Source organism: Coregonus lavaretus (assembly GCF_964263955.1).
Source record: "Coregonus lavaretus genome assembly, contig: HAP1_SCAFFOLD_583, whole genome shotgun sequence".
Classification (NCBI taxonomy): domain Eukaryota; kingdom Metazoa; phylum Chordata; class Actinopteri; order Salmoniformes; family Salmonidae; genus Coregonus; species Coregonus lavaretus.
Genome location: NW_028159341.1, coordinates 290,148 through 316,878, shown reverse-complemented (window position 1 = coordinate 316,878; position 26,731 = coordinate 290,148). Strand labels below are relative to the sequence as shown.

The following is a 26,731-nucleotide window of genomic DNA, read 5'->3' as shown; positions in this document are numbered from 1 at the left end:
ATAATCCCCATGTCTATATATAATCGCCATGTCTATATATAATCCCCATGTCTATATGTAATCCCCATGTCTATATATAATCCCCATGTCTATACGTAATCCCCATGTCTATATGTAATCCCCATGTCTATACGTAATCCCCATATCTATATGTAATCCCCATGTCTATATATAATCCCCATGTCTATATGTAATCCCCATGTCTATATATAATCCCCATGTCTATATGTAATCCCCATGTCTATATATAATCCCCATGTCTATACATAATCCCCATGTCTATATGTAATCCCCATGTCTATATGTAACCCCCATGTCTATATATAATCCCCATGTCTATATGTAATCCCCATGTCTATATATAATCCCCATGTCTATACATAATCCCCACGTCTATATGTAACCCCCATGTCTATATATAATCCCCATGTCTATATGTAATCCCCATGTCTATATATAATCCCCATGTCTATACATAATCCCCACGTCTATATGTAACCCCCATGTCTATACATAATCCCCATGTCTATATGTAACCCCATGTCTATATATAATCCCCATGTCTATATATAATCCCCATGTCTATATATAATCCCCATGTCTATATATAATCCCCATGTCTATATATAATCCCCATGTCTATACGTAATCCCCATGTCTATATGTAACCCCCATGTCTATATGTAATCCCCATGTTTATATATAATCCCCATGTCTATATGTAATCCCCATGTCTATATGTAATCCCCATGTCTATATATAATCCCCATGTCTATATGTAATCTCCATGTCTATATATAATCCCCATGTCTATATATAATCCCCATGTCTATATGTAATCCCAATGTCTATATGTAATCCCCATGTCTATATATAATCCCCATGTCTATATATAATCCCCATGTCTATATGTAACCCCCATGTCTATATGTAATCCCCATGTCTATATATAATCCCCATGTCTATATATAATCCCCATGTCTATATATAATCCTCATGTCTATACATCATCCCCATGTCTATATGTAATCCCCATGTCTATACGTAATCCCCATGTCTATATATAATCCCCATGTCTATATATAATCCCCATGTCTATATGTAATCCCCATGTCTATATGTAATCCCCATGTCTATATATAATCCCCATGTCTATATGTAATCCCCATGTCTATATGTAATCCCCATGTCTATATGTAATCCCCATGTCTATACATAATCCCCATGTCTATACATAATCCCCATGTCTATATATAATCCCCATGTCTATATGTAATCCCAATGTCTATATATAATCCCCATGTCTATACATAATCCCCATGTCTATACATAATCCCCATGTCTATATATAATCCCCATGTCTATATGTAATCCCCATGTCTATATGTAATCCCCATGTCTATATATAATCCCCATGTCTATATATCATTCTTATTTTGAGGATTTTGTTTTTGATTCTCTTTTTTGTAAATATTTAAAGCACATTATCATTACACATCTTTTTCAGCTGCAGATTGTTTCGCATATCTTCGTACGCATGTTAGTAGTCCCAACAATTATGTGACCACAGAACACTGTTATTGTACATGTATGTTAACATTTCTGTAGCGATTAAACAGCATTGTTCCCCCATTAAGTCTACTAGCATATGAAGGTTAACAAATAAATGTGTATATAACTCACCTGTGTGTCCTGTCTGGTCTTCTCCTTCTATAAGAATGGCACCCTATTCCCTATAAAGTGCACTACTTTAGACCAGAGATTGGCACCCTATTCCCTATATAGTGCACTACTTTAGACCAGAGATTGGCACCCTATTCCCTATATAGTGCACTACTTTAGACCAGAGCCCTGTAGTGCCCTATATAGGGAATAGGGTGCCATTTGGGATGCACAAGTTGTTTGCAGCGTATCTAGATAATACATTCAACAGCAATACAGCGGGGTCCCAAATTATTGGCACCTTGATAAAGATTAGCAATAATGAGTGTATAAAATAAACAATTCAAATACTGAGCTATGTTGTATGCTCAAAAAAATGGGGGAATTATATTGTTTTATGCTAGTACAATTGCTCAGAGAAAGAGATTTTGTTTAACAAGTAATACTTTTTTTCTCGAAAAGGTAGGGGTAGAAATCATTGACACCCCTAAAGATTCTTATAAATTAAGCAGTCAAAAGTGTAGTATTTGGTCCCACATTCCTACCACGAAAAACTTGTGACTCTACAAACGTGTTGGATGCATTTGCAGTTTGTTTTGGCTGTGTTTCAGATTATTTTGTGCCCAACAGAAATGAATGGTAAATAGTTACAGAGGGTCAAAGATCATACCTCCAAGACGGCAGGTAGCTTAGTGGGTAAGAGCGTTGTGCCAGTAACCGAAAGGTCGCTGGTTCTAATCCCCGAGCCGACTAGGTGAAAAATCTGTCGATGTGCCCTTGAGCAAGGCACTTAACCCTAATTGCTCCTGTAAGTCGCTCTGGATAAGAGCGTCTGCTAAATGACATAAAATAAATAAAAATAAACATGCTAACCTCCCCTGTTATTGGTAATGGTGAGAGGTTAGCATGTCTTGGGGGAATGATCTTTGACCCTCTGTAACTTTCTCACTCATTATTATTCACAATTCATTCAGGATTATCCGTAGTCATGGTAGAATCCACATTAATGTAGAAGCGTTTAGAAACATACAGTATTCTATTCTTATTTATAATTAAAAAGTGACTCCAAAATGACACAAAACATTATTTACCATTCATTTCTATTGGGCACAAAATAATCTGAACAAACTGAATCCAACAAGTTTGTAGAGTCACAAGCTTGATGTAGTTATTGCGTGCTGGGAATACGGGACCAAATACTAAACTTTTGACAACTTTATTTACAATATAATAATATTTTGGGGTGTCAATGATTTTGACCCCTACCTTTTTGAGAAACAAAAGTATTATGTGTTAAACAAAATCTCTTTCTCTGAGCAATTGTACTAGCGTAAAATAATATCATTCCGAAAATGTTTTGAGGATACAACATAGCTCAGTATTTGAATTATTTATTGTATACACTCATTATTGCTCATCTTGATCAAGGGTGAATAATTTGGGACCCCGCTGTATATTTAATGGAAGCAACCAAACTAAACAAGATAGCATCAGCATTGCATCATTGTGCTTTCGACCAAGAATGTGAGTTAATTCATCACCTCAATCAATCACTCACTCGGAACAAGTTTTCCATTTCCAACAGCGGGTTCAATGATGAATAATGTGTGTGTGATGATGATGATGAACAATTTATCACAAAAGGGGAAATGTATTACGTTTCAATGCACACAGTTAATTGATAGCGCCTGTTTAAGTCATGGTCAATAACTCCAGTCTATTTCTCAAGGGGAGAAGTTGAATGTCTGGTTTCAGGACCAGTCTCCTATAACAGGTTGTAGGAAGATGAAAATGGATATCTTCATACGTCATGTTTCATTGGGATTCTTAGTTGAATAATCTTACCAACTGGTTTACATTTCTGCTCATAAATTGGAGGTGATGAGGAACCTACCTTAGCCTGTGGTCCCAACAATCTCTCCTTTCTACACTTGTTTACCTCCCTTCATGGATTTCAAAGGAAATAACTGGCATATAGGAAACTCTGTCTAGCCCAATGCTAACACCAATCCGATGTTTTTACATTTAGTGAACAAGTACACAAGTGCACACTTCAGAGGAAGGATCAAGTATTGGGATGAAACCCCTACATTGTTATTAGGGATCCCTCATTAGCCAGATGTGGTGGAGGCAGGTGAAACCCCTGTAACCATAGCGGACTAAACTCCACTCCATGGCGAAGGAAGTTTCTGAAGGCAGGTGAACTTGCGAGAGAGATGACTTGCAAACGTAGCTATAGGACGAAGGGTGTAGGTCTGTCTCTAGGTCCCAAAACAACGTTACCTACAACATTAACAGATTTTCCTTTATAGTTCCAGTGGAAAACAGGTGAACTCACAGTCACAGAAGCGTCTTTAAAGAATCTCCAGCCATTTCTTCTTCTTCTATGGTATTATGGCGGTCCTCAAACAACATTAGAGGTGCATGCCGCCACCTACTGGATGGGTGACAACTTTGATCAACTTTAATGCAGAAATACTATGGGAAGGGGGAAGGGCAAACAAAAACAACAACTTTACTCCTTCAATCGGACTCAAATGTCGTCTCAGATCCCTCCACAGGGTCAGGACAGGGTCAGGAGCCTTTGAAGGGGGGACCTCTTATTACCTCACTATTCCCTGTAATGTTTTGGCCGTGAAGTCCTGAAGGTGACAATGATTTCTAGTTTCTTTGATTTTGTATTCATTTTTCCTGTGCAATTTATCACTTGCGCGATACACGCAACAAAGTATACCTTCTTCACTGTTAGTATCCCAGGATCCCTCTGATGAACGACATCCACTGCAGGCTGTGGGGCACCACTCTCATCTTATCTCCACTGCAGGCTGTGGGGCATCTCTCTCATCTTATCTCCACTGCAGGCTGTGGGGCACCACTCTCATATTATCTCCACTGCAGGCTGTGGGGCATCTCTCTCATCTTATCTCCACTGCAGGCTGTGGGGCATCTCTCCTATCTTATCTCCACTGCAGGCTGTGGGGCATCTCTCTCATCTTGTCTCCACTGCAGGCTGTGGGGCACCACTCTCATCTTATCTCCACTGCAGGCTGTGGGGCATCTCTCTCATCTTATCTCCACTGCAGGCTGTGGGGCACCACTCTCATCTTATCTCCACTGCAGGCTGTGGGGCATCTCTCTCATCTTATCTCCACTGCAGGCTGTGGGGCATCTCTCTCATCTTATCTCCACTGCAGGCTGTGGGGCACCACTCTCATCTTATCTCCACTGCAGGCTGTGGGGCATCTCTCTCATCTCATCTCCACTGCAGGCTGTGGGGCATCTCTCTCATCTTATCTCTACTGCAGGCTGTGGGGCATCTCTCCTATCTTATCTCCACTGCAGGCTGTGGGGCATCTCTCTCATCTTATCTCCACTGCAGGCTGTGGGGCACCACTCTCATCTTATCTCCACTGCAGGCTGTGGGGCACCTCTCTCATCTTATCTCTACTGCAGGCTGTGGGGCACCACTCTCATCTTATCTCCACTGCAGGCTGTGGGGCACCTCTCTCATCTTATCTCCACTGCAGGCTGTGGGGCATCTCTCTCATCTTAACTCGACTGCAGGCTGTGGGGCATCTCTCTCATCTTATCTCCACTGCAGGCTGTGGGGCATCTCTCTCATCTTATCTCCACTGCAGGCTGTGGGGCATCTCTCTCATCTTATCTCCACTGCAGGCTGTGGGGCATCTCTCTCATCTTATCTCCACTGCAGGCTGTGGGGCACCACTCTCATCTTATCTCCACTGCAGGCTGTGGGGCACCACTCTCATCTTATCTCCACTGCAGGCTGTGGGGCATCTCTCTCATCTTATCTCCACTGCAGGCTGTGGGGCACCACTCTCATCTTATCTCCACTGCAGGCTGTGGGGCATCTCTCTCATCTTATCTCCACTGCAGGCTGTGGGGCATCTCTCTCATCTTATCTCCACTGCAGGCTGTGGGGCACCACTCTCATCTTATCTCCACTGCAGGCTGTGGGGCATCTCTCTCATCTTATCTCCACTGCAGGCTGTGGGGCATCTCTCTCATCTTATCTCTACTGCAGGCTGTGGGGCATCTCTCCTATCTTATCTCCACTGCAGGCTGTGGGGCATCTCTCTCATCTTATCTCCACTGCAGGCTGTGGGGCACCACTCTCATCTTATCTCCACTGCAGGCTGTGGGGCACCTCTCTCATCTTATCTCTACTGCAGGCTGTGGGGCACCACTCTCATCTTATCTCCACTGCAGGCTGTGGGGCACCTCTCTCATCTTATCTCCACTGCAGGCTGTGGGGCATCTCTCTCATCTTAACTCCACTGCAGGCTGTGGGGCATCTCTCTCATCTTATCTCCACTGCAGGCTGTGGGGCACCACTCTCATCTTATCTCCACTGCAGGCTGTGGGGCACCACTCTCATCTTATCTCCACTGCAGGCTGTGGGGCATCTATCTCATCTTATCTCCACTGCAGGCTGTGGGGCACCACTCTCATCTTATCTCCACTGCAGGCTGTGGGGCATCTCTCTCATCTTATCTCCACTGCAGGCTGTGGGGCACCTCTCTCATCTTATCTCCACTGCAGGCTGTGGGGCATCTCTCCTATCTTATCTCCACTGCAGGCTGTGGGGCACCTCTCTCATCTTATCTCCACTGCAGGCTGTGGGGCACCACTCTCATCTTATCTCCACTGCAGGCTGTGGGGCATCTCTCCTATCTTATCTCCACTGCAGGCTGTGGGGCACCACTCTCATCTTATCTCCACTGCAGGCTATGGGGCACCTCTCTCATCTTATCTCCACTGCAGGCTGTGGGGCATCTCTCTCATCTTATCTCCACTGCAGGCTGTGGGGCATCTCTCCTATCTTATCTCCACTGCAGGCTGTGCGGCATCTCTCTCATCTTATCTCCACTGCAGGCTGTGCGGCATCTCTCCTGTCTTATCTCCACTGCAGGCTGTGGGGCACCACTCTCATCTTATCTCCACTGCAGGCTGTGGGGCACCACTCTCATCTTATCTCCACTGCAGGCTGTGGGGCACCTCTCTCATCTTATCTCCACTGCGGGCTGTGGGGCATCTCTCCTATCTTATCTCCACTGCAGGATGTGGGGCATCTCTCTCATCTTATCTCCACTGCAGGCTGTGGGGCATCTCTCTCATCTTATCTCCACTGCAGGCTGTGGGGCATCTCTCTCATCTTATCTCCACTGCAGGCTGTGGGGCATCTCTCTCATCTTATCTCCACTGCAGGCTGTGGGGCACCACTCTCATCTTATCTCTACTGCAGGCTGTGGGGCATCTCTCTCATCTTATCTCCACTGCAGGCTGTGGGGCACCACTCTCATCTTATCTCCACTGCAGGCTGTGGGGCACCTCTCTCATCTTATCTCTACTGCAGGCTGTGGGGCATCTCTCCTATCTTATCTCCACTGCAGGCTATGGGGCACCACTCTCATCTTATCTCTACTGCAGGCTGTGGGGCATCTCTCCTATCTTATCTCCACTGCAGGCTATGGGGCACCACTCTCATCTTATCTCCACTGCAGGCTGTGGGGCATCTCTCTCATCTTATCTCCACTGCAGGCTGTGGGGCATCTCTCTCATCTTATCTCTACTGCAGGCTGTGGGGCACCACTCTCATCTTATCTCCACTGCAGGCTGTGGGGCATCTCTCTCATCTTATCTCCACTGCAGGCTGTGGGGCATCTCTCTCATCTTATCTCCACTGCAGGCTGTGGGGCATCTCTCTCATCTTATCTCCACTGCAGGCTGTTGGGCATCTCTCTCATCTCATCTCCACTGCAGGCTGTGGGGCACCTCTCTCATCTTATCTCTACTGCAGGCTGTGGGGCATTTTTCATTTATTTTTTTCACCTTTATTTAACCAGGTAAGCCAGTTGAGAACAAGTTCTCATTTACAACTGCAACCTGACCAAGATAAAGCAAAGCAGTGCGATAAAAACAACAACACAGAGTTACATATGGAATAAACAAAAACGTACAGTCAATAACACAATAGCAAATAGAAAATCTATATACAGTGTGTGCAAATGTAGTAAGTTATGGAGGTAAGGCAATAAATAGGCCATAGTGCAAAATAATTACAATTTAGTATTAACACTGGAGTGATAGATGTGCAGAAGATGATGTGCAAATAGAGATGCTGGGGTGCAAATGAGCAAAATAAATAACAATGTAAATAACAATATAGGGATGAGGTAGTTGGGTGGGCTAATTACAGATGGGCTGTGTACAGGTGCAGTGATTGGTAAGCTGCTCTGACAACTGATGCTTAAAGTTAGTGAGGGAGATAAGAGTCTCCAGCTTCAGAGATTTTTGCAATTCGTTCCAGTCATTGGCAGCAGAGAACTGGAAGGAATGGCGGCCAAAGGAGGTGTTGGCTTTGGGAATGACCAGTGAGATATACCTGCTGGAGCGCATACTACGGGTGGGTGTTGCTATGGTGACCAATGAGCTAAAATAAGGCGGGGATTTGCCTAGAAGTGATTTATAGATGACCGGGAGCCAGTGGGTTTGGCGACGAATATGTAGTGAGGGCCAGCCAACGAGAGCGTACAGGTCACAGTGGTGGGTAGTATATGGGTCTTTGGTGACAAAACGGATGGCACTGTGATAAACTACATCCAATTTGCTGAGTAGAGTGTTGGAGGCTATTTTGTAAATGACATCACCGAAGTCAAGGATCGGTAGGATAGTCAGTTTTACGAGGGCATGTTTGGCAGCATGAGTGAAGGAGGCTTTGTTGTGAAACAGGAAGCCGATTCTAGATTTAACTTTGGATTGGAGATGCTTAATGTGAGTCTGGAAGGAGAGTTTACGGTCTAACCAGACACCTAGGTATTTGTAGACATATTCTAAGTCAGACTCGCCGAGAGTAGTGATTCTAGTCAGGCGGGCGGGTGCAAGCAGCGTTCGATTGAAGAGCATGCATTTAGTTTTACTAGTGATTAAGAGCAATTGGAGGCTACGGAAGGAGTGTTGTATGGCATTGAAGCTCGTTTGGAGGTTTGTTAACACAGTGTCCAATGAAGGGCCAGATGTATACAAAATGGTGTCGTCTGCGTAGAGGTGGATCTGAGAGTCACCAGCAACAAGAGCGACATCATTGATATACACAGAGAATAGAGTCGGCCTGAGAATTGAACCATGTAGCACCCCCATAGAGACTCCCAGAGGTCCAGACAACAGGCCCTCCGATTTGACACATTTAACTCTATCTGAAAGGTAGTTGGTGAACCAGGCGAGGCAGTCAGTTGAGAAACCAAGGCTATTTAGTCTGCCAATAAGAATGCGGTGATTGACAGAGTCAAAAGCCTTGGCCAGGTCGATGAAGACGGCTGCACAGTACTGTCTTTTATCGATCGCGATTATTATATCGTTTAGGACCTTGAGCGTGGCTGAGGTGCACCCATGACCAGCTCGGAAACCAGATTGCATAGCGGAGAAGGTACGGTGGGATTCGAAGCGGTCTGTGATCTGTTTGTTAACTTGGCTTTCAAATACTTTCGAAAGGCAGGGTAGGATGGATATAGGTCTGTAACAGTTTGGATCTAGAGTGTCACCCCCTCTTGAAAGCTCTTTCAGGACATCAGCTATCTGAATTTGGGTGAAGGAGAAGCGGGGGGGGGGCATGGGCAAGTTGCAGCAGAGGGTGCAGAGCTGGTGGCCAGGGTAGTGGTAGCCAGGTGGAAAGCATGGCCAGCCGTAGCAAAATGCTTATTGAAATTCTCTATTAATGTAGATTTATCGGTGGTGATAGTGTTTCCTAGCCTCAGTGCAGTGGGCAGCTGGGAGGAAGTGCTCTTATTCTCCATGGACTTTACAGTGTCCCAAAACCTTTTGGAGTTAGTGCTACAGGATGCACATTTCTGTTTGAAAAAGCTAGCCTTTATTTCCTGACTGCTTGTGTATATTGGTTCATCTTATCTCCACTGCAGGCTGTGGGGCATCTCTCTCATCTTATCTCCACTGCAGGCTGTGGGGCATCTCTCTCAAAAACAGCAGCGTTGCAGTTCTTGACACAAACTGGTGTGCCTGGCACCTACCACCGTACCCCGTTCAAAGGCACTTAAATATTTTGTCTTGCCCATTCACCCTCTGAATGGCACACATACACAATCCACGTCTCAATTGTCTCAAGGTTTTAAAATCCTTCTTTAACCTGTCTCCTCCCCTTCATCTACAACTGATTGAAGTGGATTTAACAAGTGACATCAATAAGTGATCATAGCTTTCACCTGGATTCACCTGGTCAGTCTATATCATGGAAAGAGCAGGTGTGGTACACTCAGTGTATTTACAAAAACAATTGTTGTTGTTGTTGGTTATATTTCTAGTTGTTTAGGATCAAAACATAAATACAATACATTACATCACATTTACAGTTCATGATACAAAAATATTGAGAATGATTATAAGGAATTCAAAAGTCAAGAATCTTCCATCTAGACTATTTCATTTTCCAATTCATGTCATTTATTATCATTTATATTTTTTCAAATGTAGTTGTACCTCTTAAATGTGGACTAAGATATAACTTAATTATCTCCATATAGGCCTATCTATTATTTTGTGCGTTAGCTAAATATTTGTGTCAGATTTCGTTAATATTTTCAGTTTACATATTTTCTGTGATTCATGCTTCCCATTCATTTATCATATCTTTGTTTTCCAGACATTTCACATTAAGTCTCCAAAATCTCTTTTATATATATTTTTTTAACCATAGTAATTACTGACTTAACAAAAAGCGTCAAAACATTAGTCTCTCAGGGATTATATCTCACTTCTTTGAGTAGTGACATTATCCGTAGTTTGTAATAAATAAGTCAGTAATTGCGATGGCACCCTAGCAGTAGCAGCCTAAGGAGAGAGCTCCTGAAAATTATGTACATATGTGTTTTTAATTGTGTGTTTTTAAATCAGCTGTTTTATTTTTGATAACATTGGGTTTTATTGCATATTTCAGGTGGTTTTGACCCACTGATTTGCAGATGGACAGATTGGTTATCTAGCTGGCTAGCTAGCTGGCTACTTGTTCCTGATCTTTTGAAAACATCAATTGGAGAGGCAGCGGGCTCTTAATGAGGACGACTGACTACTACTCTGAACTGTGTGTGGTGAGCTTTCTGGCACCCAGAGCTGCAGACGCATTACCCAAGTGGGCGCTACACAGAGTGAAGGAGGAGAAGTCCAGTAGCTTCACGACTCAGGCTGGTTCCCAGAGTAGCCCTCTACATGATCGTCACCAGACTCCATCTTCATCAACCATCTCCCTGACCACCTTCCTCTGATCAAGCCATGAACTGTCGCTCTCCATCCATTTGGAGGATGCATGCACTCAAAGACTTATGCCTCTATTGGTTAAACTAACTATAGGTAGGTACTCATGGTGATGTATTGCTTGTTTGTTTTTTTTGCTTTTGAAGTGCTTTGAATACATTTGTATTGTTATTATTATGACATGTTTTCACTCCTTTTCTTCCTATGTGTTCCCTCCTCCTCTTCCTCCGGGGGGAAACCCTCTGTTCGGATGTTCCGTGATGATGGGTGTGCTGGTAGTCGGGCCATCATTGGGAGGTAGAGATAGAGTGGGTGAAGTCACCCTCTTTTACCCTAACAAGATTTTCCCATGATCAGAGGCTGTAGGCCCAGGCAGCCTAATGGGGCGAGGGGGTAACCCTCTAAATATGTATTAATCAGTGATCACAGTCCAAAGTTTGCTTAAGAATTCTAGACATATACTAAAATAAATTCTAGATACCAAACATATTGACCAAAAGAAACCATCAGAACGTGCCTCCGCAAATGTGTACGACTGATAAAATAAAAGGTTTTGCTTGTGTGTTAGTCACTCCGGGGCGCTAGGGGGCGCTGTGTTGAAAATAGAAGGTCGCACCACCTGACGGACGCGCGCATTTTGAATCAATGAAAAAAAGTGTATTTCCTGTTATAGGTAACAGTTTGAAAACATTAGGGATGGAGGCTGATCCAAATAACAAAACATTGACAATTACAAGCACTACAGATGAAAGTGTATGTTTTACGGATGTGGAAACTGTTGCTAAAAGATGGATGATTGACTTCAGTTTTGTCAGTTTGTGTCGATTCTTCAAGGAGGGCAAATTCGAAGAATTCAACCAAACGATTTCGACGCTGGAAGGTAAGTAAACTAGTTAAGGTCAATGTAGTTTCAATGGGCTAATGTAGCTAGCTATAACTGGTCTGTATCATTCTGTTTCAGCGATTATTGATAGCACACCCCATCTAAAAGCCGAACAGAAACAGAAAAAGCAGATATGTGGCTTCCTCGCACGGATAATGCACGGGAAACATTTAGGTAAGTTAGCTAGCTATATTTTAGTTTGGTTTTGTAGCCTTTCGTTTGTTGGCACTGCAGGTATCAGTATCAGCTTCATTGTTGTCTTTTTAAGTTGAGATGATGGCTAGCTAGCTAAATGAACTAGCTAACTAGTACAATATCTCGTTGTGTTGTTTATGTAGACGTCCCCTTCGACAGAGACGAGCGGTTGTCGCCTCTGATGTCAGCTGTCGGTGTCTGGGCGTCTCAGAAAGAGACTGTGGCGAATGACACACTGTTCGAGCACGTCACCAATCTACTCTATGTTCAGGTGATTTGATTTGTTGGTTTCTGTACTCCACATTCCTTCTGTGTGTCTACTGTCTGTCTACCTGTAGCAATGCATTATTATTATTATTGTCACACACTAACCAGACCAGAGGCCCTATCAAGCGTCTCGGAGCAGGAGTGATTTAGGGTCAGTTTTGCCTTGTAAATTCCAACGAAAAATGATACACGTTACATGCTAGCTAGCATGAGGATGACCAGGGCAGTTTTCCAGGAAAACTGTGTAGTATTTAAATCTTCTCATTGTGGATAATGGTAGCATTTAGAGTACAGTGACATATCCCATCCCTGCATTGAGGTATGTTTTCCGACCCACATCTCGTGCCAGTCCACTGTGTCTTAATGTAACTAGGGTTGCCTTCCGACCCCAGTGCAGCTCTGTGTAAACAAGCGTAATGGTAGGGTTGGTATCGTCTGGTAACATGGACAAGCAAAACCTAATCCTAGATCAGCACTCCTATTCTGAGAGGAATACGGTACACACAAACCGTGGAAACCGGGCATGGATTTCTAGGTCTTGCCTTGCATTCTGTGTGTGTAGCACTGATGAGCTGGCTGACTCGCTGGTCTTCCCTCCCAGAGTGTTGCTGTGTGCCTGGAGAAGGGGAACTGCACCATGGCTTCATCAGCTCTCAAATGGCTTGAGGAGGAGTGTGAAATCCCACGGGTAAGCAATGCTTCCACAGCACTTACATTTACATTTTAGTCATTTAGCAGACGCTCTTATCCAGAGCGACTTACAGTTAGTGAATATACTGGCCCCCCGTGGGAATCAAACCCACAACCCTGGCGTTGCAAACGCCATGCTCTATCAACTGAGCTACATCCCTGCCGGCCATTCCCTCCCCTACCCTGGACGACGCTGGGCCAATTGTACGCCGCCCCGTGGGTCTCCCGGTCGCGGCCGTCTACGACAGAGCATGGATTCGAACCAGGATCTCTAGTGGCACAGCTAGCACTGCGATGCGGCGCCTTAGACCACTGCGCCACTCGGGAGTGCACTTATGACTGGGACTTTAAATTGCCTGTCCAGTGTTTACAGATTTCCATGAAATATGATCTATAATTTAATTACAAAATGAGTGAAATCATTTTTATTATGAAGTACGTTAAAAAGAAGCTTTTCTGTGTTAGAATGCTGTCGGCGTACCCCATCAGCAGAATGGTGTGGGCGTACCCCAACAAAATAATGGCGTGGGCGTACCCCAACAAAATAATGGCGTGGGCGTACCCCAACAAAATAATGGTGTGGGCTTACCAACAAAATAATGGTGTGGGTGTACCAACAAAATAATGGCGTGGGCGTACCCCAACAAAATAATGGTGTGGGCGTACCCCAACAAAATAATGGTGTGGGCGTACCCCAACAAAATAATGGTGTGGGCGTACCAACAAAATAATGGCGTGGGCGTACCCCTACAACAGAATGGCGTGGGCGTACCCCTACAACAGAATGGTGTGGGCGTACCCCAACTACAGAAAGGTGTGGGCGTACCCCAACTACAGAAAGGTGTGGGCGTACCCCAACTACAGAAAGGTGTGGGCGTACCCCAACAACAGAATGGGGTGGGCGTACCCCAACAACAGAATGGGGTGGGCGTACCCCAACAACAGAATGGGGTGGGCGTACCCCAACAACAGAATGGGGTGGGCGTACCCCAACAACAGAATGGGGTGGGCGTACCCCAACAACAGAATGGGGTGGGCGTACCCCAACAACAGAATGGGGTGGGCGTACCCCAACAACGGAATGGGGTGGGCGTATACCGGTCATTTAAAAATATGAACAGGAGTAGACCGCTGATTGGCCAGCTCACATCATTCTCTAGTCTGAGGAAAGGTATGTTTGAGATAAAAGTTTGAGGTGGGTTTTTTAAAACTTTTTTTTTTTTTTCTCTCCAAATTTATGCTTTGGACACATACGATTTATAGGATGAGTCAACGACATTATTTGGGTATGAGTTAACACAATATTAACTGTTGAAAGTGACATTTTCACTGGACAGTTACTTTAACAGTAGCTCAATTGTTTCCCCTAGCCTGGTCTCAGATCTGTGTGTTTGCTCTTGCCAACTCCATTGATGTCATTGTCAAGCCATTTTGGAATGACAGCGAGTGACAGGTAGTTGGCATGATTGCACAAAACAGACTCAGCACTCGGGCTACATTTCCCTCCCTTCGTTTACAGAACTTGGGAATCAAGCTGTCATTGATCGTGAGTAAGAGGGACACGTACCACCCGTTCCTTCTCAACTTCAGCTGGAACCGACTGCTGGAGAACATACAGACCTTCCTGGATCGCTTCCTGGAGGAACACCCCTCGGACTTCCTGCTCCAGGTAGGGAACTGAACCAGTGACTAGACTTGGGCGGACTTCCTGCTAGTAAGATTGTACCTAAATCAACCATTTATCGGATCATCAAGAACTTCAAGAAGAGAGGTTCAATTGTTGTGAAGAAGGCGTCAGGGCGCCCAAGAAAGTCCAGCAAGCGCCAGGACCGTCTCCTAAAGTTGTCTGGGTAGAGTCCAGTGTGTGTAAGAGAGTTAATGCAAAAAAAGCCATTTGATTAGCTATGTAGCAGTCTTGTTTAACTGTCTTATGGCTTGGGGGTAGAAGCTGGTCAGGGTCCTGTTTGTGTGTATCTCTGAACCTGTTTTTGTGTTTACTGGGAACGCCCCTTGGACTTCCTGCTCTAGGTAGGGTATTGGATCCAGTGACTGTCTGTCAAAAGGCACCCTATTCCCTCTACACTGAGTGTACAAAACATTAAGAACACTTTCCTAATATTGAGTTGCACCCCCCCTTTTGCCCTCAGAACAGCCTCAATTCGTCGGGGCATGGACTCTACAAGGTGTCTAAAGCGTTCCACAGGGATGCTGGCCCATGTTGACTCCAATGCTTCCCACATTTGTGTCAAGTTGGCTGGATGTCCTTTGGATGGTGGACCATTCTTGACACACACGGGAAACTGTTGAGTGTGAAAAACCCAGCAGCGTTGCAGTTCTTGACACACTCAAACCGATGCGCCTGGCACCTACTACCATACCCCGTTCAAAGGCACTTAAATATTTTGTCTTGCCCATTCACCCTCTGATTGGCACACATACACAATCCATGTCTCAGTGCTTAAAAATCCTTCTTTAACCTGTCTCCTCCCCTCCATCTACACTGATTTGTAGTGGATTTAACAGGTGACATCAATAAGGGATCATAGCTTTCACCTGGTCAGTCTGTCATGGAAAGAGCAGGTGTTCCTAATGTTTTGACCAGAGCCTAGCCTTATAAGAAACCACCATTTACAACATGGTTTCAGTGGATTTCCAGGAAGGGCTTTACTGGATCATGAACTATAATTAGAGACCTATTTAAAAGTTATACAATAATCAAGTCATGTAGTAGACCAATGTTCATCCTAAATGGCACTCCGTTTCCGATATAGTCCCATAGAGCTCTGGTCTAAAGTAGTGCACTATATAGGGAATAGGGTGACATTCTCTGGTCTAAAGTAGTGCACTATATAGGGAATAGGGTGCCATTTCTCTGGTCTAAAGTAGTGCACTCTATAGGGAATAGGGTGCCATTTCTCTGGTCTAAAGTAGTGCACTATATAGGGAATAGGGTGACATTCTCTGGTCTAAAGTAGTGCACTATATAGGGAATAGGGTGCCATTTCTCTGGTCTAAAGTAGTGCACTGTATAGGGAATAGGGTGCCATTTGGGAGCACACCAACACTGTTCACCATCGAACATGAATTATCCTAAGCCCCCCCTGTTGGCCCTCCGGGGTCGTTCTCCTGAAATAGGAAAGTTTGCCCTTCTACGTAATGAGATTATACATTTCCAATAAGCTACAACTGTTGTTAATGCGGTGATAAGCACCCAGCAGGGCTGCTACGGTCACTGCACCATTATTCACAGGGTAGTTGGGGATGTTAATAACAGCGGCTAACGCTAACACGCTAACATGCCCTCTCAGTGACACACTGGATATGTCCCAAATGGCACCCGATTTCCTATATAGTTCACTACTTTTGACCAGGGCCTACAGTGGATCTGGTAGTTGTTAAGAGTAAAAAGGCACTTTGTCCTCATTTTAAAATGACGCTAACAAGGAAATCCTTGGCACTTCTTCTCTGTAGCACCTGGTGGCATACCTTGCATAGAAACCATTCCCTATATAGCCTAGGACACCTTACGATAATCAATACCTTGCATAGAAACCATTCCCTATATAGCCTAGGACACCTTACGATAATCAATACCTTGCATAGAAACCATTCCCTATATAGCCTAGCACACCTTACGATAATCAATACCTCGCATGGAAACCATTCCCTATATAGCCTAGTACACCTTACGATAATCAATACCTTGCATAGAAACCATTCTCTATATAGCCTAGGACACCTTACGATAATCAATACCTTGCATAGAAACCATTCCCTATATAGCCTAGTACACCTTACGATAATCAATACCTTGCATGGAAACCATTCCCTATATAGCCTAGTACACCTTACGATAATCAATACCTTGCATGGAAACCATTCCCTATACAGCCTAGTACACCTTACGATGATCAATACCTTGCATGGAAACCATTCCCTATATAGCCTAGCACACCTTACGATGATCAATACCTCGCATGGAAACCATTCCCTATATAGCCTAGTACACCTTACGATGATACTCAAAATGCACTACATGCTACTAGCATCCTGTCCAGGGTGTGTACTGATACATCAAGCTGCCTCCAGGGGGCGTACTGGCGCATCAAGCTGCCTCCAGGGGGCGTACTGATACATCAAGCTGCCTCCAGGGGGCGTACTGGCGCATCAAGCTGCCTCCAGGGGGCGTACTGATACATCAAGCTGCCTCCAGGGGGCGTACTGATACATCAAGCTGCCTCCAGGGGGCGTACTGGCGCATCAAGCTGCCTCCAGGGGGCATACTGATACATCAAGCTGCCTCCAGGGGGCGTACTGATACATCAAGCTGCCTCCAGGGGGCGTACTGGCGCATCAAGCTGCCTCCAGGGGGCGTACTGGCGCATCAAGCTGCCTCCAGGGGGCATACTGATACATCAAGCTGCCTCCAGGGGGCGTACTGATACATCAAGCTGCCTCCAGGGGGCGTACTGGCGCATCAAGCTGCCTCCAGGGGGCGTACTGGCACATCAAGCTGCCTCCAGGGGGCGTACTGGCACATCAAGCTGCCTCCAGGAGGTGTACTGGTACATCAAGCTGCCTCCAGGGGGCGTACTGATACATCAAGCGGCCTCCAGGGGGTGTACTGGCACAGGAGATAGGCTCTTGTCCTATGGGTCGTACAAGACTTACTGACTTAGGGTGACTTTTAGGATGTAGCCCCTGTAACAGTGTGTTTATTCTGCTTGTCCCCCTTTATTCCATTAGGATGTAGCCCCTGTAACAGTGTGTTTATTCTGCTTGTCCCCCTTTATTCCATTAGGATGTAGCCCCCTGTAACAGTGTGTTTATTCTGCTTGTCCCCCTTTATTCCATTAGGATGTAGCCCCTGTAACAGTGTGTTTATTCTGCTTGTCCCCCTTTATTCCATTAGGATGTAGCCCCCTGTAACAGTGTGTTTGTTCTGCTTGTCCCCCTTTATTTCAGGCAGCTACTAAGGTGGTCAAGGCAGGCCAGGAGAGAGGAACAGGGGAGGAGTCAGAGACTCAGGAGGCGTCATCTACTACCAGCCAATCTACGGAACACTCCAAAGAGTTAAGGACTGGTTCTACATGTCTTTTTAATCTACGATAATCTCACTATTACAGATCTATTAAAACATTGTTTTAACCCTGCATGCGTAATCACATTATTTGATTAGACTTCTTAATATTTGATTATACTTGAATTGAATGTAGAATATTTTGTATTGTCTTTATCACGACTGTGCATTCTGCATAATTCAGTCTTGTCGACTACGAGCATGAATCAAATAGAAAATGCACAACAGAAGCATTATGGGGAAAAATCTCAAACCCAGTCATGTTTTCAGTTCAGAAATTATCTTTGAGGTGAAAATAATAATGTGTGCTGCTTTTCCTACCAGGAATCAGGAGACCAGTGTTCTTATGAGGTGAGTGTTGTAGTACGTTACCTGGAATGAACGAAGGGCCAACCTTGTAAATGAACGTTTTAGCTGATGGGGAGGAGTGGGGTTACCTTCTGAAACATGTATACAGTGCATTCGGAAAGTATTCAGACCCCTTCACTTTTTACGTTACAGCCTTATTCTAAAATTGATTTAAATGAATTGTTTTCCCTCATCAATCTACACACAATACCCCATAATGACAAAGCAAAAACAGGTTTTTAGAAATGTTTGCAAATGTATTAAAAATAATACATAAGTATTCAGACCCTTTGCTATGAGACTTGAAATTGAGCTCAGGTGTATCCTGTTTCCATTGATCATCCTTGAGATTGTTTCTACAACTTGATTGGAGTCCACCTGTGGTAAATTCACTTGATTGGACATGATTTGGAAAGGCACACACCTGTCTATATAAGGTTCCACAGTTGCCAGAAGGGCCTTGGTCAGGGAGGTGACCAAGAACCCGATGGTCACTGACAGAGCTCTAGAGTTCCTCTGTGGAGATGGGAGAACCTTCCAGAAGGACAACCATCTCTGCAGCACTCCACCAATCAGGCCTTTATGGTAGAGTGGCCAGACGGAAGCCACTCCTCAGTAAAAGGCACATGACAGCCCGCTTGGAGTTTGCCAAAAGGCATCTAAAGATTCTCTGGTCTGATAAAACCAAGATTTAACTCTTTGGCCTGAATGCCAAGCGTCACGTGTGGAGGAAACCTGGCACCATCCCTACGGTGAAGCATGGTGGTGTCTCATCACGCTGTGGGGATGTTTTTCAGCGGCAGGGACTGGGAGACTAGTCAGGATTGAGGGAAAGATGAACGGAGCAAAGTACAGAGAGATCCTTGATGAAAACCTGCTCCAGAGTGCTCAGGACCTCAGACTGGGGTGAAGTTTCACCATCCAACAGGACAACGACCCTAAGCACACAGCCAAGACAATGCAGGAGTGGCTTCAGGACAAGTCTCTGAAGGTCCTTGAGTCGCCCAGCCAGAGCCCGGACTTGAACCCGATCAAACATCTCTGGAGAGACCTGAAAATAGCTGTGCAGCGACGCTCCCCATCCAACCTGACAGAGCTTGAGAGGATCTGCAGAGAAGAATGGGAGAAACTCCCCAAATACAGGTGTGCCAAGCTTGTAGCGTCATACCCAAGAAGACTTGAGGCTGTAATCGCTGCCAAAGGTGCTTCAACAAAGTACTGAGTAAAGGGTCTGATTACTTGTGTAAATGTGATTTTTCCAGTTTTTTATTTTTTATAAATTAGCTAAAATTTCTAAACCTGTTTTTGCCTTGTCATTATGGGGTATTGTGTGTGTATAATGAGAGGGGGGGGGGGGGGGGGACAATGTAATCCATTTTAGAAGAAGGCTGTTACGTAACAACATAATGTGGAAAAAGTCAAGGGGTCTGAATACTTTCTGAATGCACTGTATCTGGCTTAAACCTTTTGACTTGACAGTCAGCATGCATCCCAAATGGCACCCTACTCCTTATATAGAACACTACTTTTGATCAGGGTCCAATAGGGCTCTGGTCAAAAGCTGTGCACTATATAGGGAATAGGGTGCCATTCTCTGGTCTAAAGTAGTGCACTATATAGGGAATAGGGTGCCATTCTCTGGTCTAAAGTAGTGCACTATATAGGGAATAGGGTGCCATTCTCTGGTCTAAAGTAGTGCACTATATAGGGAATAGGGTGCCATTCTCTGGTCTAAAGTAGTGCACTATATAGGGAATAGGGTGCCATTCTCTGGTCTAAAGTAGTGCACTATATAGGGAATAGGGTGACATTCTCTGCTCTAAAGTAGTGCACTATATAGGGAATAGGGTGCCATTCTCTGCTCTAAAGTAGTGCACTATATAGGGAATAGGGTGACATTCTCTGCTCTAAAGTAGTGCACTATATAGGGAATAGGGTGCCATTCTCTGCTCTAAAGTAGTGCACTATATAGGGAATAGGGTGCCATTCTCTGGTCTAAAGTAGTGCACTATATAGGGAATAGGGTGCCATTCTCTGGTCTAAAGTAGTGCACTATATAGGGAATAGGGTGACATTCTCTGGTCTAAAGTAGTGCACTATATAGGGAATAGGGTGCCATTCTCTGGTCTAAAGTAGTGCACTATATAGGGAATAGGGTGACATTCTCTGGTCTAAAGTAGTGCACTATATAGGGAATAGGGTGCCATTTGGGATGTAGACAAACTAAGCACTCGTCCTCAAGTCAATCCACATGTTAGTCTGCTTCTGGGGCCTCATTTATAACTGTTGTGTCATTTGCTGTTTCTGAAAAGACACTGCACGCACAAAAAGATTGATTAACGTGGTGCACGCCATACATACGCATGTTTCCTGTTATAAATCAGACCTGTCATAAAACTATGCACGCGTGAACGAGCATTTTAACTCCGCCTGAAAAACACCCAATCATTCACCTTTTATGGTGACAATAACGCCCTTATTTGCTGTGTACTTTGGAAGTATTGGAATTAAAGGAAATGACAGTGGCGAACTTCATCCGATTTATTTTTGAAGGTGTTGGCAGAATGTTTTCTTTTGCAGTGACATTTGCTGTATTTGAAAGACAAAAACAACTGCAAATTGTTGTAAACAGATCGTTTGAATTCAATAAGGTTTTGCATTTACTTTCTCCCGAAGCTAAATACAGTGAGGGGGGAAAAAAGTATTTGATCCCCTGCTGATTTTGTACGTTTGCCCACTGACAAAGACATGATCAGTTTATAATTTTAATGGTAGGTTTATTTGAACAGTGAGAGACACAGAATAACAACAAAAAAATCCAGAAAAACGCATGTCAAAAATGTTATAAATTGATTTGCATTTTAATGAGGGAAATAAGTATTTGACCCCTCTGCAAAACATGACTTAGTACTTGGTGGCAAAACCCTTGTTGGCAATCACAGAGGTCAGACGTTTCTTGTAGTTGGCCACCAGGTTTGCACACATCTCAGGAGGGATTTTGTCCCACTCCTCTTTGCAGATCTTCTCCAAGTCATTAAGGTTTCGAGGCTAATGTTTGGCAACTCGAACCTTCAGCTGCCTCCACAGATTTTATATGGGATTAAGGTCTGGAGACTGGCTAGGCCACTCCAGGACCTTAATGTGCTTCTTCTTGAGCCACTCCTTTGTTGCCTTGGTTGTGTGTTTTGGGTCATTGTCATGCTGGAATACCCATCCATGACCCATTTTCAATGCCCTGGCTGAGGGAAGGAGGTTCTCACCCAAGATTTAACGGTACATGGCCCCGTCCATCGTCCCTTTGATGCGGTGAAGTTGTCCTGTCCCCTTAGCAGAAAAACACCCCCAAAGCATAATGTTTCCACCTCCATGTTTGACGGTGGGGATGGTGTTCTTGGGGTCATAGGCAGCATTCCTCCTCCTCCAAACACGGCGAGTTGAGTTGATGCCAAAGAGCTCGATTTTGGTCTCATCCGACCACAACACTTTCACCCAGTTCTCCTCTGAATCATCCAGATGTTCATTGGCAAACTTCAGACGGGCCTGTATATGTGCTTTCTTGAGCAGGGGGACCTTGCGGGCGCTGCAGGATTTCAGTACTTCACGGCATAGTGTGTTACCAATTGTTTTCTTGGTGACTATGGTCCCAGCTGCCTTGAGATCATTAACAAGATCCTCCTGTGTAGTTCTGGGCTGATTCCTCACCGTTCTCATGATCATTGCAACTCCACGAGGTGAGATCTTGCATGGAGCCCCAGGCCGAGGAAGATTGACAGTTATTTTGTGTTTCTTCCATTTGCGAATAATCGCACCAACTGTTGTCACCTTCTCACCAAGCTGCTTGGCGATGGTCTTGTAGCCCATTCCAGCCTTGTGTAGGTCTACAATCTTGTCCCTGACATCCTTGGAGAGCTCTTTGGTCTTGGCCATGGTGGAGAGTTTGGAATCTGATTGATTGCTTCTGTGGACAGGTGTCTTTTATACAGGTAACAAGCTAAGACACCTGGGAGCCAAAAATATTTCTGATTGAGAGGGGGTCAAATACTTATTTCCCTCATTAACATGCAAATCAATTTATAACATTTTTGACATGTACATGTCCAGGCCCGTCTGAAGTTTGCTAGAGTGCATTTGGATGATCCAGAAGAGGATTGGGAGAATGTCATATGGTCAGATGAAACCAAAATAGAACTTTTTGGTAAAAACTCAACTCGTCGTGTTTGGAGGACAAAGAATGCTGAGTTGCATCCAAAGAACACCATACCTACTGTGAAGCATGGGGGTGGAAACATCATGCTTTGGGGCTGTTTTTCTGCAAAGGGACCAGGACGACTGATCCGTGTAAAGGAAAGAATGAATGGGGCCATGTATCGTGAGATTTTGAGTGAACCTCCTTCCATCAGCAAGGGCATTGAAGATGAAACGTGGCTGGGTCTTTCAGCATGACAATGATCCCAAACACACTGCCCGGGCAACGAAGGAGTGGCTTCGTAAGAAGCATTTCAAGGTCCTGGAGTGGCCTAGCCAGTCTCCAGATCTCAACCCCATAGAAAATCTTTGGAGGGAGTTGAAAGTCTGTGTTGCCCAGCGACAGCCCCAAAACATCACTGCTCTAGAGGAGATCTGCATGGAGGAATGGGCCAAAATACCAGCAACAGTGTGTGAAAACCTTGTGAAGACTTACAGAAAACGTTTGACCTGTGTCATTGCCAACAAAGGGTATATAACAAAGTATTGAGAAACTTTTGTTATTGACCAAATACTTATTTTCCACCATAATTTGCAAATAAATTCATTAAAAATCTTACAATGTGATTTTCTGGATTTTTTTTCTCATTTTGTCTGTCATAGTTGACGTGTACCTATGATGAAAATTACAGGCCTCTCTCATCTTTTTAAGTGGGAGAACTTGCACAATTGGTGGCTGACTAAATAATTGTTTTCCCCACTGTAGCTGTGGGCCCTGGTCAAAAGTAGGAAATAAGGTGTAATTTGGGAAGCAACATTGTCTCATGATATATTGCGTATTTCCTCAGACCCAAGAAGAAGCTGCTATCAACAAGGAATATCCAGCCCTGGCAACCAGTGTCTGGCAAGAAGCCTGCACTCACCGTAATGAGAAAAAGGGGTATGGTGTACATTTTTACATTTTTTTTGTCATTTAGCAGACGCTCTTATCCAGAGCGACTTACAGTTAGTGAGTGCATACATTTTCATACTGTACCACTCTCTCTGTCTCTCTGCCAGTACGTACAGTATATTTAAGTTCTTGGGTAATTTTAATGATCTTTGTTCTGTCACAGTAATTCTCCATTGCTCTTGAGAAAGAACATAGTTATAATGCCAAGTGGAAGAACCAGCTACATGTTGTCCATGTAAAACGTACTCTCTCTCTCTCATGCTGTTTGTCCATGTAAAATGTACCCTCTCTCTCATGCTGTTTGTCCATGTAAAGTTGGGTTTAAATGCTCATGTTCTATAATAGTTTTGACTGAAAACACAATGTATAATTACTATCTATCCAGATGTAATGTACAGTACCAGTCAAAGTTTGGACACACCTACACAAAACTATTAAATAACACATATGGAATCATGTAGTAAACAAAAAGTGTGAAACAAATCAGAATTTATATTTAGATTCTTCAAAGTAGCCACCCTTTTACCTTGATGACAGCTTTGCACACTCTTGGCATTCTCTCAACCAGCTTCACCTGGAATGATTTTCCAACAGTCTTGAAGGAGTTCCCACATATGCTGAGCACTTGATGGCTGCTTTTCCTTCACTCTGCGGTCCGACTCATCCCAAACCATCTCAATTGGGTTGAGGTCGGGGGATTGTGGGAGGCCAGGTCATCTGATGCAGCACTCCATCACTCTCCTTATTGGTCAAATAGCCCTTACACAGCCTGGAGGTGTGTTGGGTCATTGTCCTGTTGAAAAACAAATGATAGTCCCACTAAGCGCAAACCAGATGGAATGGCGTATCACTGCAGAATGCTGTGGTAGCCAGCATGGCTAAGTCTCCTCTGAACAGTTGATGTTGAGATGTGTCTGTTACTTGAACTCTGTGAAGCATTTATGTGGGCTGCAATCTGAGGTGCAGTTAAGTCTAATGAACTTCTCCTCTGCAGCACAGGTAACTCTGGGTCTTCCTTTCCTGTGGCGGTCCTCATGAGAGCCAGTTTCATCATAGCGCTTGATTGTTTTTGCGACTGCACTTGAAGAAACTTTAAGTTATTGAAATGTTCCGCATTGACTGACCTTCATGTCTTAAAGTAATGATGGACTGTCGTTTCTCTTTGCTTATTTGAGCTGTTCTTGCCATAATATGGACTTGGTCTTTTACCAAATAGGAATATCTTCTGAATACCACCCCTACCTTGTCACAACACAACTGATTGGCTCAAACGCATTAAGAAGGAAAGAAATTCCACAAATTTAACATTTTAAATGGCCTACCTGTTAATTGAAATGCATTCCAGGTGACTACCTCATGAAGCTGGTTGAGAGAATGCCAAGAGTGTGCAAAGCTGTCATCAAGGCAAAGGGTGGCTACTTTGAAGAATCTCAAATATAAAATATATTTTGATTTGTTTAACACTTTTTTTGGTTACAACATAATTCCATATGTGTTATTTCTTCATAGTTTTGATGTCTTCACTATTATTCTACAATGTAGACGTATGGATGGACCCAAAATAACAAAGTTAAATAAATTGTCAACTTTCATTTGTATGGTTTGTCTGTCATGCTGTTTGCAGTGTCGACGAGGTTGACCTACCGAAGAGCCTCCTCTGAGACGGCCCTGAACTCCACGACTCTTAGCACTACAAACAGGAAGACTCATGGGGTAGGTCAACTAGCACACCGTTTCCCTGATGGGGGCACAACTTGGTCATTAACCAATTTTAAATGTTCCAGAAATAAAGTTTATATTTATGGTTCTGATGGCGTACAACAGTTTTAATTAAGCTCATGAGGCATTTATACGGTATATTCTTCAAATATCAATGGCTGTTGTTAATTTAAAGGTCCAAAATGGATGTACTAACCCCAGATTGCCCCTTTTTTTTTTTTTTTTTTATGTGAACCCTACTGCTTTTTGTGAAGAAGTGGCCGTGGGATCTGGACAGGGCACTGAAGGTGGGAGTGAAGCGTCACGGGGAGGGGAAGTGGTCACGCATCCTCCAGGAACACGACTTCCAGGGTCGCACAGGGGTTCAACTCAAAGACCGCTGGAGGATCCTCAAGAAGGCGCATAAAGTCAACACAGAGTAAGGCTGTGTCCCACATGGAACCCTATTCCCTAAGAAGTGCATTATGGGACCTCTGAATAGGGAACAGGGTGCCATGTGGGACGTGGCTTTGGCCTAAGTCTGTTCGTTGACTCAGGGGTTTATATACCGTACGATTGACTTGCCTAGTTGATTAAATAGGGTTATTGTTCAATCCCCGTGGTTCTCTCCAAGCTCTAGTTTGAAACTACAGTATTGGTACCACTCATTGTACAGTTTTTTTATATAAGGGATTGTAAATAGTTTATGCTCGTGGGTCCTTGTATTTCCAGAGCTGCCACTTTTTTTTTTAAGTGTGTCTGAGAGAGTACGTTTAACCAAGGCTGGGATTCAATCCGATGGAGCGGTAGTATGCCGGGTTTACCATGAAATTACATCTCCATAAACACCAGAACGTTGCATTTAGAAGCTGCATTGCCTACAACCCGAAAACAGATTGAACAGGCAGGTTGTTACTACCAGTAACCAGCAGAGGGCGCTATATATCCTTCTGTGGACAAGAGCAGCTGAACTTGTATATTTAATATTTTTACAAAACTATTTATCCTTTTTAATTAACTTATCAATGGCTTCTAGCTGTCAATGGCTAAAGAAACAAAGCTTAGAACCATCTGAACAAAATGTTCAATAGAAAAGAGAAATCCATAACGTTGATGTCGTTCACTGTTATTTATTTTGTATATTTCATTTCTTTTAGTGTGTTTTTTTATTTCTGCAATATCAAGTGACAATACGAAAGCATCATTGTGTATAGGAAAGTAGTCAAATCTCTCATTTTGGATTGTTGTATCCTTTTTCTATGTACTGACAAGTGTTCTTAGAACATTCTGTTAAATAAAGATAACTTTTGATTTGGTGTTGGGTTTTGGTATGAATATAGCTTGCTGAGGCTGAAACGTCACCCTATTCCCTACATAGTGCACTACTTTTGACCAGAGCGCAAAGGGTCCTATTCTCACCTGGCCAGCCTTCCTAAAAACCTGTCTCGTTCACTAGAACCACTGTGAGAAGCCTGGGTTTCCGAAGGCT

At 44.0% G+C, this 26,731-nt stretch overlaps 1 protein-coding gene across 1 annotated transcript; it reads left to right on the top strand.

Moving 5' to 3' along the window:
* The first annotated feature begins 11,619 nt into the window (after positions 1 to 11,619).
* LOC311122988 (telomeric repeat-binding factor 1-like) lies at positions 11,620 to 26,558 on the top strand. The gene is made up of 10 exons (XM_084197286.1): positions 11,620 to 11,824; positions 11,906 to 12,001; positions 12,166 to 12,293; positions 12,891 to 12,977; positions 14,499 to 14,648; positions 17,945 to 18,051; positions 18,384 to 18,410; positions 23,441 to 23,532; positions 25,169 to 25,257; positions 25,518 to 26,558. Exons 1-10 carry the CDS (start codon positions 11,641 to 11,643, stop codon positions 25,683 to 25,685), a joined length of 1,128 nt encoding a protein of 375 aa, XP_084053412.1. The 5' UTR covers positions 11,620 to 11,640; the 3' UTR covers positions 25,686 to 26,558.
* Positions 26,559 to 26,731: the final 173 nt, after the last annotated feature.

Bases quoted from the DNA above. Each gene is read 5' to 3' on its own strand.
- LOC311122988 (XM_084197286.1), top strand. From the start codon at position 11,641: ATGGAGGCTGATCCAAATAACAAAACATTGACAATTACAAGCACTACA. The intron at 18,411-23,440 runs GTGAGTGTTGTA...GTATTTCCTCAG, and splicing joins GAGACCAGTGTTCTTATGAG to ACCCAAGAAGAAGCTGCTAT. The intron at 25,258-25,517 runs GTAGGTCAACTA...CTTTTTGTGAAG, and splicing joins CAAACAGGAAGACTCATGGG to AAGTGGCCGTGGGATCTGGA.